Below are 17,820 nucleotides of genomic sequence, written 5' to 3' on the forward strand. Positions count from 1 at the left end.
GGCGTCTCTTTGCCAAGACCAAAACCACAGAGCAACATGTTCTGGAACTGCTATTTTCAGATGACTGCGCACTTCTTGCACACATGGAAAGGTCCTAGAGCTCATTGTGAACTGTTTCTCTGATGCGGCTTTTGGCCTGACCATCATTCTCAAGAAAACAGAGGTGTTATTCCAGCCCTCATCTTGTGGAGTGTACACCACACCATCAATCGCCATCGACAACACCCATCTCAACGCAGTGGAACAGTTAACATACCTGGGCAGCATAATATCCAACAACTCATTCATCACGAAGGACATTGACAACAGACTTGCCAAGGCAAACTGCTCCTTTGGCAGGTTCCACAAGCGTGTCTGGCAGAGCTACTCACTTCGTCTCACAACAAAGATACAGGTATAAAGGGCAGTTGTAGTAACCACCCTTCTATACAGCTCAGAATCCTGGGTCCTGTACAGGAAACAGCTGAGGCTGCTGGAGCGTTTCCACCAGCGCTGCCTGCCCTCTATCACGTACGTCAGATGGCAGGACTATGTCACAAACAACAGTCTTGGAGAGAGCTCAAACACCCAGCATTGAATCCATCCTGCTTCTTCATCAGCTACGCTGGGCTGGCCACGTCTCACGCATGGAGGACAACAGGATGCCCTAAGCGGTCATCTACAACAAGTTGTGTCATGGGAAGGGAGACAGGAGTGGACCTCGAAGACGCTTCATGGACCAGCTCAAACAGCAACTGACTGTTGTGGGTATCGATTCCCGAACCTGGGAGCTCAGGGCCGTTGAGAAAGACCGCTGGCGCTCCACAGCCAAATAAACAGCTAAAATTGCAGACCGCACGAGGCACAAAGCTTCAACAGAAAAACGGAGGCACAGAAAGACTACCACCATGGACACGTCCCCCACTCTGGCCCCGACTGGTTAGTAGTTCAAATGAACCACCTGCCACAAAATATGCAAATCAAGGATCGGCCTGTACAGCCACCAGCGTGCCTATCAACTACATTAATCTCATATATCCTCCCTGATCTTCGCAAGTAAAGAACCAGCCGACGACGACGAGTACATCTATTTGGCCATTGTGAACTCCTTGTGTGATGCTAAATGGCCATGCTCATAAAAACAATGTAATCTGCCATCTTGAGAGGAAATAGTCCTTAACAAAGTCTTATATTTTGAGGTCGTTTGACTTGATGTGTGATGCACATTTATTACATTTCATTGAAAGTCTGTGTGCTGTATTTGTACACATTTTATATTTAACCTGCCCTGTTGTCTGTTTATATTCTTTCAAAGCTTTGACGTTTAATATATTCGGATCTACCAAGGCTAACGAGCTGAAATTTTCTACACAAACTCGTCTCATGTGACAATTTAAGATTCAATTCAACCATGATGATGGTTAAAAATTGAGTAATCATTGGAAAAATGTAATTAACCATGCAAAAAAGATTTAACTACACTTATTTGGACCATCTTATTTGACAGACAACTATTACAGGTTATTGATAGACAGCCAGTTTTTGTTTTACCAGGTTTAGTTTTTTCTTTTTTCACACTTTTGTTATGTAGGCTAGGCGTAGTCACAAACCGCACCTCTCCATAACAAAGGCTCAGTCTTTTGTTATGCAGTCTATTCTTAGTCTTAAGCCTCACCTTACCATATTAATAAAGAGTGTGCCGTACTTGGCCCTTCCTCTCTTCAACCTTTATATATACGGAGTGGTAGCTCTTGTAATCTCTCATTTGCTTGATACAGCTGTCGTGGCTGTGGCGGTTCCACCTGAAGACAGAAGCTTGTGTTGCCTCCGAAACGTCGTGATTTTTATTTTATTTTACTTTTATTAATATTAAAAAAAAATTTACCTACGTGACTTTACCGAAAAAACCTAAGAATGTGATGGATTTGATCGGTGAATTTTATGGATGGGTGTATGGAATTGATGTGGTTGAAAAATTGGTTCAATGTTGGCAGGCCATGTGGCCAAATGACAAAAGTGTCATCTACATATCTCTTCCACAAGGAAGGACGTAGGGTGGATATCTGGATGGCATCTGTTTCAAATTTCTCCATGAAAACATTCACTATCACTGGTGATAAGGGGGGAACCCATAGGGGTACCTTAATTTTGTTTGTAGAAAGTACCATTCCAGGTGAATTAAGTGTTGGTAAGGCAAACCACCCACTTTTATTCAACCCATCAAATTTGATTTATCCTGGGAACAAAATAATGTGTTTTCTACTTTGAAGTGCAAATTAAAGTGTGTGTATTGAAAAACTAGTTTTACCTATTTTTTTATTTAAATGACTTCCACTGCACGCGTAGAAGATGCCGAGAAGCAATCCGCGTTCATTACATAACTGGTAACTCATCACGTGGATGACGTGGTCAGCGAGCGAGTACAGGATTGGCTGAGGAAAGCAGACGAAAGTGCAACGCCCCGGGAAAGCTAGGAGGAGGGAGGGGACAATGTTAACAGTTTCCAAATAAACAGGTACCCTGCGATTAGCTGTAGTTGAAGGTGATGACATCAATAAATCTTGGTTGGGTCACATTCTGATGAAGCCATGTTGGTTTAACCAGCCATACAGTTTGTTTTGCTCTTCATAACAAGCACTCTATTAACCAAATATATTCTGCATAACAAGTGAACTAAAACATACACATTTAATTTCCCAGGTAGTTACATACATATCTATGTTTATGTACTTTGTGGGTGTTAAGGATAACGTGATATAAGCTTAGCTTACCTGTGCTTGGTGTCGACCATGAATAATCTGGGAATTAAACATTTCAAACATGGTCATTGATGGAAAGGCAGCAGGGAGATCACTGGGTGTGGTGGCCTCTGAGCCAGCACTTTATAATTTTAATGTTAAAAATCACCGATGATATCGAAACATCTCAAACAACTGTACATTAATAGAGACATAAACAACTCACAAGTGTAAAGAATATCCAACAGGAAATATAAAAGCTGAAACAAATAACAATACTAACAACTTGCACTATAAATCATAGTAATCATCATATTCGTGATCATCAGTATTGATTCTACCAAGCACACTCTACAGGTGACCTGTTTGCTTGTGACTTGTATTTGGAGAAATATAAATTATTATATAGATACAGACAAAAGCAATTTGGAGTACGTTTGGAGAGTTTATGCTGTAAAGTAGTATGTGATATTCCTAAATAAGTAAATAGAACAAAATATAAAAATTGTGAAAAAAGTATGGAGAATTGCATGCTTGGAATTACATTGACAGAAATAAGAAAGCGTTAGAGAACGTATGTAGATTAATATCATTCAGCCGTTTCGAAAAGTGGGATTTGGCAGCCATAATAATTAAGTGCCAGTCAATGAATGGTATACGTCTGAGTGAACGTTTACCATGGAGACAAAGCGATGAAATCATGTACATTCATATTCATTTGATTCCTAAAGCCTTTAGTCAAAGTGCATGTCTACTTCAAAGTTAATACTGTATTATCAACTGATATCCTCAGCAACGATATAATCAGCGGGTTCCAGGGGCTTCCCGATGAGGTCTTCCCGTGACCCTAGCCCCAGTTCCTCTGCCCTGCTGGCACACCCGTGGAAATGCTCAACGGCGTGTGCGCTAACTGTCCACCGCAGTTACCGGCGCTATGTCACTACACAAATACTGAATGTAGTTTTGCAGGCCTGCAGGTAAAGTCCACTTACCATAGTATTGGCAGATGTCGCCCCAATAACCTCCATAGCAGTAGCAATGGATGTTTTCAGGATGCCAAGACCCGTAATCCACACAGGTCCCACCGTTGAGACACGGATTCGGTTGACACTTATCTGTAGAACGTATAACAAAAAATAATGAAATTAAACTGTCCTTATGCAAATATTGGGTGGTGATTATCTACACACGCCTGTGATTCAGCATTGTGAAGGCAAGTTTGGTGGATCACACAAATGTTGTGAAACTCCCTTTCCGTGGTGTCAATGTGTCACACTGTGGCTCGCTAGGAGAAAACAATATAGCAAGTGGACGAATCGCTGTTTCCATTTGTACGGACATCGTGTTGCCCCCTCGCACGTGTGAGTTTTCTGCAGGTCCTCCGATTTTATCCCACTTGTATGAACGCAAATCATTTAATTAACTGAAAATCTCTTAAAATAAAAACCCAATATTGCAGGACCTTACTGAGTCAAGTATCCTACGACTTCCTGTGGCTTTTACAGATGAATAATTAAATGATTATTGTTATAAGGTGGACATAACCCCCAGGACAGACAGTGTGGGGAGGCCTTCATCTAGCAGTGTTCGCTTCAAATATGAACTCATATGCCAACAAATGTGCATGCACAATATAAATATAGCTCACCTGGGCTTGGTGTCGACAAAGAATATTCTGGGAATTAAAAAAAATCACACGTTATCACTGATGTAAAGGCAACAGAAAGACATCCAGGTGTGTTGACTTCTCAGCCAGCACTTTACAGGTAGGGTTGGTGGATCACACAAGACATCGTCATGCATAAGACAATATAAGGTGGCACTTTATCGCAGAGTTTCTGAATCTCCAGGCGTCCCAGTGCGTGAGTGCACGTGTTTCCACGTGCCGCAGGCGGCGTTAATTGCTTAGCGTGTAGCGTGGAACATGTTTAACAATCATCTGGCACGTGCTGTGTGAAAAGAGTTAATTTGATTAGGGAGTAAATTAGTAAACGCAGAAAGACGAAGCGTGGTGGGTCACAAGGACTGCAGTTTGAGAAACCCTGCTATATGGTAATATACAATCAGCAGGCTGCCTGTCTATACCAATACATTTTGAAAAGGACTGAGCTTTGTCCAGATAATTTAAACCTGTGGAATATATAGTCTTTAAGCTCACCAGGCATACTGTAAATCCAGGATAAACTGGTTTGATGGAGCAGAATGTGACTGAGGTTGCAGACCCTCATAGTTTACTGCATCTGTTATAAAAAAAAATTGAACCCAGTTATTTGATTAGTCAATTGGAGGGTTTGGTATGCTTGAATACTCAGATGCCGGGTGGCATTGGTTCATACTAGCTCTATACAATATTTAAGGCAGTCAAACTGGCAAGATTGATCTGCAATCAGCGAGCGAGGAGCATGCGAAAGTGAGGAGTCCACGACCGCTGCTGGAGCTCCACTACTGCAGCTCCGACTTGATTTATTCTTGACTTATTATTTACATTCATAATATGATACATTTCCTAGCTAATAAAAGTACAATTTGTGCATCATTCTTTTAAATTGCAAGCTGAAAGTGACGGACAATTAGCGGCCCAATGCGAATACACTTCACTTTCAACCACAGCTGACTTGAAAACAATTATTGATTGGGGTGACAAACCCTGATCGTCAACTAAAAAACTCAGCCAATGATAATATTAGTTATGAGGCTTTTCCTGTATGGAATTACATAATTAAAATGTGGCTGGGTGGAGGGTGTTCACTGCAGAATGACGGGAAAACTGCCATATGATAGAGACATACACAAACATGTTTTAACAAGATTGTGTCAGATTCAAGGTTTTTTTTCCTGTTTTTGTATATTCTACATGGAGTGGTGTACATTGATAGCCAGGCAGGCATCATCATACATCACTATCATGGTTTTAAATCTGAAAATTCGTTGACTTGTGTAGACTGAGAAAATATTCACTTGATTTAGTTTGTGTCAAATGACTCCAACCGATTCCACGTTTGACATTCATTTCCATGCAATAACTCCAACTATTACTGAACAAATTGGTCTCACTGGATTCATTTACCCAAGTAAAACCATACAACCTTACCATAGTGGTCACAGTAAGGGCCAATCCAGCCGGGAGGGCAGTAGCAATAATAGCCGTTGCTGTAGTGCCAATGCCAAGCCGAGTGCCAGCCTGATTCCCAGCCCGAGTGCCATCCCGAGTGCCAGTACGGGTGCCAGTGATTCGCACAGATCCCTCCATTCGAACATGTGAACGAGTTGCATACGTCTAGAAAAAAAACATCCGGATGTTATTCCTTTTTGGAATCACCAAACTCCTTCTTGTTTCACCACCCCCATGTTAATGTATTCACATACAGTTTTCTCCCTAATTTCCACAATGTCCTGAAATGTATGGTCTATTCATCGCACAGTTTTATGTTAACATTGTTTCAAACCAACAAGCACAACACCCGAATACATTGTGAGACACATCTTTCCATATCCTTGGGTAGGTTTTTCACCAGGCGATATCATTAATAGGAAGATATGAACAAAAATACAAGGTTAACAATTTTGTATTAGTTTATGGAAGAGGGAAATGTTCCATTTTTAAAGGTGATCAGATAAATAAATCTTGGTTGGATAACATTTTGACGAAGCCATGTTGGTTCAATTACTATCACAATTTTCTATTTGCTCCTAAAAAAAAAACACTCTTAATACGGTCTAAACCAAATTCATCGTATATCCCGAGTTGAAAAAAATATACTTTTAAGGTAAAAAAAAACTGGCACATGTATTGTTTGTAGATGTTAGGGTTAATAATCTTAGCTAACCTGTGCTTGGTGTCGACGTTGAATAATCTGGGAATTAAACATTTCACAGACATGGTCAGTGATGGAAAAGGCAGCAGGAAGATCACTGGATGTGATGGTCTCCGAGTCTGCACTGTATAATAATAATAATATTTCTTTGGTTCTTTCGGTAAAGTCACGTATAAAGATAAAATAATAAATCAAATAATAGCATACTACGACGTTTCGATTGCAACACAAGCAATCATCATCAGGTATAAAAGAAATAGCAACAAAAATCTAACCAGAAAACTATAGACAGAAATATAAGCAGACAGATATCACAAAGATACACAGAGAGAGAACACGTATCGGCACAAAGAGAGAGATCGTCTCTGTGACGCGGCCTTAAATACAGAGAGGGGGCGGGGGCGGAGAGAGGGAGGGGGCAGAGAAAAAATTAGCATGTCAATGAGTGGACGACGACGTGGTACGGTACGCAAGCTTGAAAATTAGGAGAAAGACACACTAAAATTAAATAACCTAGCAAAATATCGAAATGTAATGTAATGCAACACAGAGAGTCGGTCAACACACAATTAACGCATAGCCTGGTTGATTACGTATTTCAAAGATTGCTAAGTTAGAATTTAAGTGTGAAAACTCCAAAGAGAGGACACAGGCAGAGAGAGACGTCATAGTATGGTATTATTTAATTTATTATTTTATCTTTATACGTGACTTTACCGAAAGAACCAAAGAATAATTCCTGCAGTCACGAAAGCTCCAAAATTAAGATTGAACCACTTCTACAGAGAAGTTTTAAGCTTATCTTTTTTCTCTGTCTCTGGTTTTTTGTTTTCTCTCTCTGCCTGTGTCCTCTCTTTGGAATTTTCACACTTAAATTCTAACTTAGCAATCTTTGAAATACGTAATCAACCAGGCTATGCGTTAATTGTGTGTTGACCGACTCTCTGTGTTGCATTACATTACATTTCGATATTTTGCTAGGTTATTTAATTTTAGTGTGTCTTTCTCCTAATTTTCAAGCTTGCGTACCGTACCACGTCGTCGTCCACTCATTGACATGCTAATTTTTTCTCTGCCCCCTCCCTTTCTCCGCCCCCGCCCCCTCTCTATATTTAAGGCCGCGTCACAGAGACGATCTCTTTCTTTGTGCCGATACGTGTTCTCTCTCTGTGTATCTTTGTGATATCTGTCTGCTTATATGTCTGTCTATAGTTTTCTGGTTAGATTTTTGTTGCTATTTCTTTTATACCTGATGATGATTGCTTGTGTTGCAATAGAAACGTCGTAGTATGCTATTATTTAATTTATTACTTTATCTTTATTCGTGACTTTACCGAAAGAACCAAAGAATAATTCCTGCAGTCACGAAAGCTCCAAAATTAAGATTGAATAATAATATTCATTTCATAAAGCACCTTTCATATCAAAATATCCCAAAGAGCTGTATATTAAGAACAAAAACTCAAGTATAAAAAAAACACGACAGAAATAATAAAAGTAGAAACAAATAACAATACTGACACTCCAGTTGCACTATAGATCATAGTGATCATCATCTAAGGGATCATCAGTATGGATTTCCCCAAGTATGCTCTAAAGGTGGCCTGCTTGCTTATGACTCATATTTGGAGTTCAAGTCCTGCACATTTTGGAGAGAGATTCTCGTCCTTGACATTTATAAACCATTTTATTATGTCTCGTATCGTTCATTATTTGCTAAGCTACCATGTTTTGCAGTCCACTAATCTACAAACTTTGATTTAATCTTTCTGGCTGATAAATTACATACGCAGTATTTGGTAGTTATTTGATATTTCACTATACACAAGGCTGCTTAGTCTCCAACTTACTATTTCCACTCACAATATGATTGATTACTTAGCTGATAAGAGTACATTTTATGCATTGTATTATTTTGAATTGCAAACTGACACTTTTAGACAATTTGCAGCCGAATGCAAATACACTTCCCTATCAATCATAACTAACTTGAAAACAATTATTTATTGGGGTGACACAAACCTGATCGTCAACTAATAAACTCAGCCAATGATAATATTAGTTATGAGGCTTTTCCTGTATGGAATTACATAATTAAAATGTGGCTGGGTGGAGGGTGTTCACTGCAGAATGACGGGAAAACTGCCATATCATAGAGACATACACAAACATGTTTTAACAAGATTGTGTCAGATTCAAGGTTTTTTTTCCTGTTTTTGTATATTCTACATGGAGTGGTGTACATTGATAGCCAGGCAGGCATCATCATACATCACTATGAGGGTTTGAAATCTGAAAATGCGTTGGCTTGTGTAGACTGAGAAAATATTCACATTATTTAGTTTTAGTCCAATGACTCCAACCGATTCTACGTTTGAAATTTATTTGCATGCAATAACTCCAACTATTCATGAACAAATTGGTCTCACTGGATCCATTTATCCAAGTAAAACCATACAACCTTACCATATTGGTCACAGTAGGGGCCAGTCCAGCCGGGAGGGCAGTAGCAATAATAACCGTGGTTGTAGTGCCAATGCCATTGCGGGTGCCAATGCCAATCCGAGTGCCAGCCTGATTCCCAGCCCGAGTGCCAGTACGGGTGCCAGTGATTCGCACAGATCCCTCCATTTGAACATGTGAACGAGTTGCATACGTCTGGAAAAAAAACATCCGGATGTTATTCCTTTTCGGAATCACCAAACTCCTTCTTGTTTCACCACCCCCATGTTAATGTATTCACATACAGTTTTCTCCTTAACTTCCACAATACATTGTGAGACAAAAAACATGCTAGTGCATCACTAGTACAGCACAACGGTGTGTTGGAAATTTCTCTGGCTGTTGCCTGAAGAAACTAGTTGTAATTACTGGCGAAACGTCATTTTCAGTTTGTAAATGTTGTGGCTTGGCTCTCCAACACACCGGTGTGCTGTACTAGTGACGAATTGGCATGTTCTGTTTACGTGACAACCCTTACTAGTTGGCTGTGTTGGGTGGTGGTGGCGGGTTTTCACGACACATTTATATATTCACGCGTTTTAACCCAAAAACCTCTATTATGGATTATTATCATTTGTTTAGCGATCATTGACTCCAACTGTTTCCATTTTTGAGGTTCATTTGCACGCAATGGCTGCAACTGGTCATTTGCAAAACTGCTTTTCACTGGACCCATTTGTAACGACTCAGACAACGTTGCAATCAGAGCCACTTTATTGGGACACAGCCACAATGCGGGACCCTAGGCTTTGTTCTTGTCTAAAGCTTATAACTTCCTCCAAACGTCCCCACTCCCTGTGCTCTCCCCTTTTATATTCCTCGAGCCCCCTTTCTGGAACTTTATTGTTTTTTCCCCCAAGCCAATCCCTGTCCTTCCCCTCTAACGGATCCTCTCTCCATACTCTTTGGTTATTTCGGTACATGACTTTACCGAAAGAACCAAAGAGTATGGATCATTGCAGTCACGAAAACTTCAGATCTAGATTGGATCCTCTCTCTTTACCGCTTAATCCAGTTCAAACTTTATTACTCCAATCCCTTTAAAAGTCTGCCTCCAGAGCAATCACCGTGGAGGTCGCTTTCTACCAATCCGAGACCTTTGTTTATTTTCAAATAGACGTTAGGCTGCATATTGGCTTGAGGTAATTTTTCAGTCATTACACATTTACCAAAGTAAAAACCATCCAATCTTACCGTAGTATTCACAGTAGGGGCCATACAAGCCTGGTGGGCAGTAGCAATAGTAACCTTGATGCCAGTTCTCGTGCCAGTGCCACTGGCTATGCCAATGCCAGTGGTGCCAGTCGTTTGCACAGATCCCTCCATTCATACATGAGTATGAGCCGCAATAGGCTGCAAAACACAGGTCCTGATTTGTCATTCACTGCATCAGATCTCACGCAATAATGAGTTTATACATATTGCTTTTATATAGAACAAATAGATCAGCTCACGGGCCGGAGTGAGATGGACGTTGGCATCTCAGGGAAATGAGAGATGGTGACAGCATGGGGAGGCCTTTATTTAGAAGTAGGTAGACAATGGGATGTGATGACGAGTACAATGATGAATCTATGTGTCCAAAGTTCCTATCTGCTCAAGTGAGCATGGTATAGCAACAACAAATGGTTCAAATAGAGAGGAGATGACTTAATATTAGAGTTACAAAACACTCGCGATACCTTCTGAATAGACTACATCCTGCACCCCTAATTACTAAAAAAAGCCATACACACCTACGTTTTTGAAGTAGAAAATACGTGCGTATGTGTTTATGTATTCTTTATAGACGTTTAGGTAAATGCGGTGGGATAAATTGTGGATACCTCTTTCACAATGCCTAGACTTACCAGAGTGCCATTTCTGTTCTTGCCGTGAGCTTTCTGTGGAGTAGAATTAATACATTACAAATTAATATTTTACAAAATGTGCTAATGTTCAATCCACAACAAGATTTCGTAGCATTTAGCATTGAATTGTGGTGCCCCGGTAGCAAGATGTGAACTACCTCGCCTAGTATACAGGAGGTCGTGGGTTCAATCCAGGCCCTGATGCCTGCTGTATATTTTGAGTTTGCACGTCTCTCTCCCAGTGGTCACGTGGATTTTTCTGCGGATTCTCTGTTTTTGCAGTCCACATTTAGAAACATGCAGTTAGGGTATTTGGCTGCTATAAATTTCCACGTGACTAGCCACTTCGTTGAGCTATCATTTGTGACCAGGTCGCTTCAGCCACATCTCATTGAGTGTGGAGCCACATTCACACCACACGACTGTTACTCGCACTTGAGTTTTCGAGGGAGTAAATACAAATGTACTCTCCCGTCTATGAGTCTGTATTGTTCTTAGACTTCGAAGTTAATGTTGCGGGATACATCGTGGGGGCCTCTATCAACGCCATAACTTACCCGCTGTGTGCCATTTCTCTTCTTGCTGAGAGATTTCTAGAGAACAATACGTTACAAATAAGTCAAGAAAGTGCTGTAATCTACACAAGCTTTATTTTCATTTGCTGATTAATTCGTATAGCAATATACATTGGGTATATTTATAGTTTATAATAATCAGAAACCATGCACTCAGACTGTCAGGATGTGATAAGGTCAACACATTTTGGTTGGGTCAAAGATGAAGCCAAGTCGGTTAAATCAGCCGATCACAATGTTTTATTTGTGCTTCACAAAAAGCACTCTTGATAAATTCTGAACCAAATATATCATACAAAGCTAGTTTTAAAAACATGCACACTTTATTTGTATAGTTCTTACATATGAATGAATGCTTTCCTGTATTGTTTATAGACATTAAGATTAATGCGGTGGGATACATTTTGTGTCTTTATCACAATGCCAAAACTTACCAGTTGTGTGCCATTTATCTTGCCTAGAGTTTGCTGTGGAATAGAAATAATACATTATACATTATTTTTTAAGTGCTGTGTTGTAGTGTAATCGACAACAAGATTTATTTTATATACACAAATTGCATCATACATTTCACAGGCAACATACATTCGTGGCAGCTTTCTTTTTAAAATCTTTGGGTGTCTGTTTCACACATACTGTACATTATAAAACTGATTAATACGTCACAATGAAATTATACTGAGGAGTATCAAAACCAGCGCACAGTTGTCGTATTTAGTGACACAAATACTACTGGAGAACAATGATTGGGAATAATTTCGTCGATATCCAGATGAAGACTTTTTACAATTCAACAAGCTCGTCGCCTACTCAAGCAATAATTACATAATATAAAATATCAGCCCTTTGCCTTATTGCTGGATGAAGACCTCCCAGCAACACAATACACTTGTCGGGAGGTTCGATGAAGGAGAAGAAAAGCCATGATCACCTCATATCACTTGTCCACTGACCTCAGTTGTAATTCTGACAACTGGTTCAAAGTGCAGTGCACAAAATACTGCACCACTCTTAAGTATTTTTACTATGATTATAACTTAGTATGAATTGCATTATATAAGTTGCATGAATCGGCCGGTGTAACAGTTCTATTTCTCTAATTTTAGTTGTTAGTATGCACTGCCTGAATTATGACACTATTGTTATGTTTTAATGTTACACTTTTATCCAGGAAAACGTTACTGAACCTCTGAACTCTTTTGTTTAGGAAGGTTTTGCATTGGGATATTTGGCCAATTTCATCAGTGAATATTTGGCTTATGGTAAGTTACCATAGAATCTGGAGACCGCTCCTACCCTTGCTCTGCACAGGATGTGGAAGAACAGTAATGCTATACTGACTACCTCGCCGACTCAAGCCATCTCCTGACTACATCGCAGCTCAAGCTTATCCAGCACTTGCTATTCCCAGGCAGTCTCCATTTCCAGTACCGTAGAGTACTAACCAGACTCAACCCCGTTTAGCATCTGACATCCGACGAGATCGGGCACATTCAGGGTGCTTTGGCCAATCCGCACATTGTGGAGTGTGGCTCGTGACAGATCCTGAAAGTTGAGCAGGTTGAGCCTCCATAGTGCTCGAATGTGCGATCACAATTCATTACAGGTTTGTTTGGTATAATTATTTGGGCTATCTACTGAGCAGTAGACAGTGTAACAAAATCCATTGTTGTGTTGTACTTCTATGCTTCCCTTTTTACCAGCACACAATGATCCATGTGAAGCTTGAAAACAATCTCCATGATCTATGCGGCGTGGGGAGACCCCATGCAGCAGTCGATAGGGACAAAGGCTGTAAGTGCACGACAATTATCTTAGTCAACAAATAACACTTGTAAAAGACATTCTTACCACATTGCTGAGTGGCGAGAAGCAGGAGCACCCAAGCTACACCATGCAATGGAGGATGCATCTTCATAGAACTTTCACAGCATGGGGTTTTCACCCCGAAGTACAGACTGAAAAAAATACACGGGGTTTTAATGCTGCACACAGCTGGAACCCTACATCAAAACTCCCAGGTATTTGCATGGTCATAAAAAATTACCTTGCTGTGCATTATAAAATTTGGCTCGATTTTATTGATTTTTAAATCAATCATGTTTCGAGGCTAAACAAGTGTGGAGTTGACAATAACATCAACACGTGTATTAGTATTGTAAAAAGAGTCCATGCTGCAATGTGTCATGGTTATTGGGCAGGGTACCTTTGATGTTGCTGTGTAACAATCCATCCAGCACCTGCACTCGAGCTGACTCTATTTCCACTGTGTATGTCCCCTCGGGGAGGGGGGGTTCTCCTGAGAGAAATTCCGACGGAAACGGATTGATCATGGCCAATGATGACGATATTGATACCCCTGATGTTGGCTAAAAGTCAGTGGTTCAGATAATGTGTTTTGTGCCAGACACACAGCTGGCACCGCATGTCAAAGCTCCCATCTGAGGCAGTGGTTGAAATTCTACTTTTGTAAGACAGGGAACATTCACTCTGTATAAGTGAATTCTGACGTGCAGAAAAATATTGCATAGTCTCACCATCCAGTATTCATATTATCGACTATTGGTGGTGATTATGATGATGGGGAGGATGGGCCAATCTTGTTCAGAAATTCCTTTACCATTATAGTATCAACGATGATCAATCCATTGCTGGATAAAGGCCTCCCCAAGGCGTCGCCATATTTTTCGGTCATGCTATTCAACATCCATCTAGTTGCTGCACAGGAGCTGATTTCATCGCTCCATCTTCACAGTGTACATATTTGCAGGTGTCTTTCATACTTTGTCTGCCACTCCGTTGTTAGTCTGGACCGTTGGCTTATCCTTTTCTCAGAACATGCCCTGCATAAGCCCATTTTTCTTAACAGTTAATGTGGTTTCTAACAAGCATATGTTCTCGAATCTGAGTTTATGTTTCGCTGTGGCTACAGCACTTGACTTAAAATCTAATCAGAATCTTTATTTAGACTGGAGGAATTCGATGAGCTATGAAGCTCTATTTCACGGATGTCCAATATGGGCGGGTCAGCAGGTTACAACAGAAAGCAATACAAAACATTTCAATGCCAAATTGTAGTTAAAATGCGTACTAGTTTGGCGTAAGTGCAGCCCATCATAATACTGCGGTAAATACAGGAATACCTTGCACTTTCGTCTGGTTAGGGACCAGAGCATGGACGAATGTCAAAAATGGACGAATGTCAAAGCAGAGCCTTTATTTAGTTTTGCTCATTAAGTTTGATTATGTCAAGCTTTTTTTGCAAATTTAGAACCTTATGGGTTCTTTTATCTTTACTATGACCACACTTAGGACCCATTATGAATATTAACCTTATGGCGGGACCCCGGGGTCCCGAATAAACGGAAGTCAAAATCACAATTATTTTATTTATTTTTTGTGACTATGTCCCACCGCGCACATAAATGCCGCGACCCACCTGGCGTAGATTATTCTGTTGTCATGTTTCCAAAAATGCAGTAGTCATAAACAAAACTTTGAAACTTTTATTAGCGCACAGTGTAGAGCTCGACGAGAGGAATAGATTGCCGTATCATTCGCCTTCAACAGACATAAAATGATGTTACAACGCAATTTATGCGAGAGACGGGGGCTTTGGGGCCATCTATTTAGTATGGAGGGGGGAGGGGGGTTTACCCAAATGCGTACGCTTGCGTATGGAGGGTCTACTGACAATATACGTACAGTGAGGGAAAAAGTATTTGATCCCCTGCTGATTTTGTACGTTAGCCCACTGACAAAGAAATGATCAGTCTATAATTTTAATGGTAGGTTTATTTGAACAGTGAGAGACAGAATAACAACAACAAAATCCAGAAAAACGCATGTCAAAAATGTGTGGTGGTGGGAATCCTACTTGAAACCGGATTCCCACCACCACCCATCTCAAAAGAATTCTCTCATCAAAACGCTATACCACAGAGCCCATGGCATTTCTGACCAACACCACCTGGCCGTTGAATTAAGACATGTACATCGGGCCCTCAGGATGAACGGATATTCTGACCGCACTATCCGCCAAGCTGTTTCTCCCACCATACAGATACAGCCACATGAAACTCCGACCAAAACTATCACGTTGCCATACATAGCAGGCGTGACCAAAAAGATCTCCAAAATTCTAAACAAACATAAGATCCAAGTCCGATTCAGTACAGTGCATAAAATCCGTGATTTGATTCCATCTGTGAAGGATGTCGTTCCTGACTTACAGTATCCTGGAGTCTACAAATTGAGTTGCATTTTTTTTTCAAAAGGAGACCTGATGGTTCAATGAGCCACTCTGTCTACAGGAAAGCCACCCACACGGATGCTTATCTAAAACCGGATTCCCACCACCATCCATCCCAGAAGAATTCCCTCATCAAGACTCTATATCATAGAGCCCAATGCATCTCCGACCATGAACACATTTCCAGTGAACTCAAACACGTACGCCAAGCTCTTAAGGCAAATGGTTACTCCGACTATACAATCCACAAAGCCATCACTCCAACCATCAAGAAGGATCCTGTTGAGGAGCCTTTCAAGACCATCACCTTACCCTACATTGCTGGGGTCACAAAAAAGATCTCCAAAATCCTGATTAAACACAAGATCCAGGTCCGATTCAACACAGTACATAAAATCCGTGATCTGGTACCGTCTGTAAAAGATGTGGTTCCAGACATACAGTACCCTGGCGTCTACAAACTAAGTTGCCTCTGTGGTAGCAGTTACATTGGGGAAACCAAACGACATGTCTCGGACCGCATCCGTGAACATAAAGCTGACCTGAAACACGGTAGGACTAACACCTCAGCCGTGGCAGATCACTGTTACAACTCAGTGGGCTCACATGATATTGACTTCTCCAAGACAGAGGTTCTCTGCAAGCCATCTGGCTATCATGAGAGATTCGTTCATGAGGCGATCCACATATACAAACACAGAGACAATTTTAACCGAGAAGATGGATTCTGGCTCAGCAATCATTGGAAGGACGTAATAAACCATTTCGATACACATTACGGTGTGTAGAATAATACATAGTGTGATATTAAATGTATAAGATATAGGTTGGTTTACAGCAATACAGTATATAATTTAATGTTGGGTTTATCTATGGCAGTATATAGTACGGTATATGCTCGTGTGATGTAAGAGAATAAGGTTTAGATGGAAGCATATTATAGAATTTTTACGAGGTAGAATTGTAATGTATTACTTGCTGTTAGTAACTCAGCTTATTATAGAGTATAGTAAGTATACTGATGGTGCGATGCAGTTTATACTTTAGTTTTTTATGTAGTTTATACTTTAGTTTTCTACGTGTTTGTTGAGTAACTGCAGCTACATATCATTAACATTCCTTTCCTTTGTTACTGCTAATCCCTGCACCCCCCTTGGTTGCTGCTGATCCTGCATAATGCATGGGCATAATATGACTTTGACACCCCCCCGCCCAACGCCTACGCATTTTCCATGAATATGCTAAATCCCTCTTCACATGCACATTCTTTTTTTGTTAAGGCGCTCTTCAACCCCCAATGCAGCTTATATATAAGCTCCTAGTTTGGTAGTGTCTCATTCTTCACCTGAAGACGGCTGCTTGCGTTGTAGCCGAAACGTCGTGAGAATTGTTTTATTATGTTTTATTTTTATTATTTTATTACTTCCCTTCTACGTGACTTTACCGAAAGAAACAAGAAGATGAGTTGCATTTGTGGTGATTGCTACATTGGAGAAACGAAACGTCATGTTTCTGATCGTGTCCGCGAGCACAAGTCAGATCTAAAACACGGCAGAACTGATTCTTCGGCCGTTGCCGATCATTGCTACAACTCGGTGGGCTCTCATGAAATTGTCTTTTCCGAGACCAAGGTTCTCTGCAAACCTCCTGGCTACCATCAAAGGTTTGTACACGAAGCCATACAAATATACAAACACAGACATAATTTCAACCGTGATGACGGTTACAAACTGAGTAATCATTGGAAAGATGTGATTAACCATGCAAAAAAGATTTAACTACACTTATTTGCCAATCTTATTTGACAGACAACTATTACAGTTTTACCATGCTTAGTGGTTGTCTCCCTGTCACAGGTTGAGTCACAAACCGCACCTCTCCATAACAAAGGCTCAGCCTTTGTTATGCAGTCTATTCTTAGTCTTAAGCCTCACCTTACCATATTAATAAAAAGTATGCGGCCCTTGCCCCACCACCTTCTCCAACCATTATATAAACGGAGTGGTAGCTCCTGCAATCTCTCATTTACTTGATACAGCTGTCGTGGCTGTGACGGTACCACCTGAAGATGGAAGCTTGTGTTGCCTCCGAAACGTCGTGATTTTTATT

General features: G+C 40.6%; 1 protein-coding gene across 1 annotated transcript in view; it reads right to left on the minus strand.

The window, feature by feature from the left end:
* LOC133340830 (oncoprotein-induced transcript 3 protein-like) overlaps positions 1 to 13,720 on the minus strand; it is a 31,845-nt gene extending 18,125 nt beyond the window's left edge. Inside the window, exons 1-12 of the mRNA XM_061549257.1 lie at positions 13,666 to 13,720; positions 13,311 to 13,417; positions 11,894 to 11,926; positions 11,442 to 11,477; positions 10,885 to 10,917; positions 10,229 to 10,387; positions 8,999 to 9,190; positions 6,545 to 6,571; positions 5,809 to 5,994; positions 4,366 to 4,392; positions 3,710 to 3,832; positions 2,751 to 2,777 (exon numbers count right to left, since the gene is read on the minus strand). Of these exons, the coding sequence (XP_061405241.1) occupies positions 2,751 to 2,777; positions 3,710 to 3,832; positions 4,366 to 4,392; positions 5,809 to 5,994; positions 6,545 to 6,571; positions 8,999 to 9,190; positions 10,229 to 10,387; positions 10,885 to 10,917; positions 11,442 to 11,477; positions 11,894 to 11,926; positions 13,311 to 13,377 (910 nt within the window). The 5' untranslated portion in view covers positions 13,378 to 13,417; positions 13,666 to 13,720. The remainder of the gene's footprint in view (positions 1 to 2,750; positions 2,778 to 3,709; positions 3,833 to 4,365; positions 4,393 to 5,808; positions 5,995 to 6,544; positions 6,572 to 8,998; positions 9,191 to 10,228; positions 10,388 to 10,884; positions 10,918 to 11,441; positions 11,478 to 11,893; positions 11,927 to 13,310; positions 13,418 to 13,665) is intronic.
* Between the last annotated feature and the right edge of the window lie 4,100 nt (positions 13,721 to 17,820).

Source organism: Lethenteron reissneri, chromosome 2, assembly GCF_015708825.2.
Source record: "Lethenteron reissneri isolate LAM-NWPU_2019-01 chromosome 2, ASM1570882v1, whole genome shotgun sequence".
In the NCBI taxonomy this organism is placed as follows: domain Eukaryota; kingdom Metazoa; phylum Chordata; class Hyperoartia; order Petromyzontiformes; family Petromyzontidae; genus Lethenteron; species Lethenteron reissneri.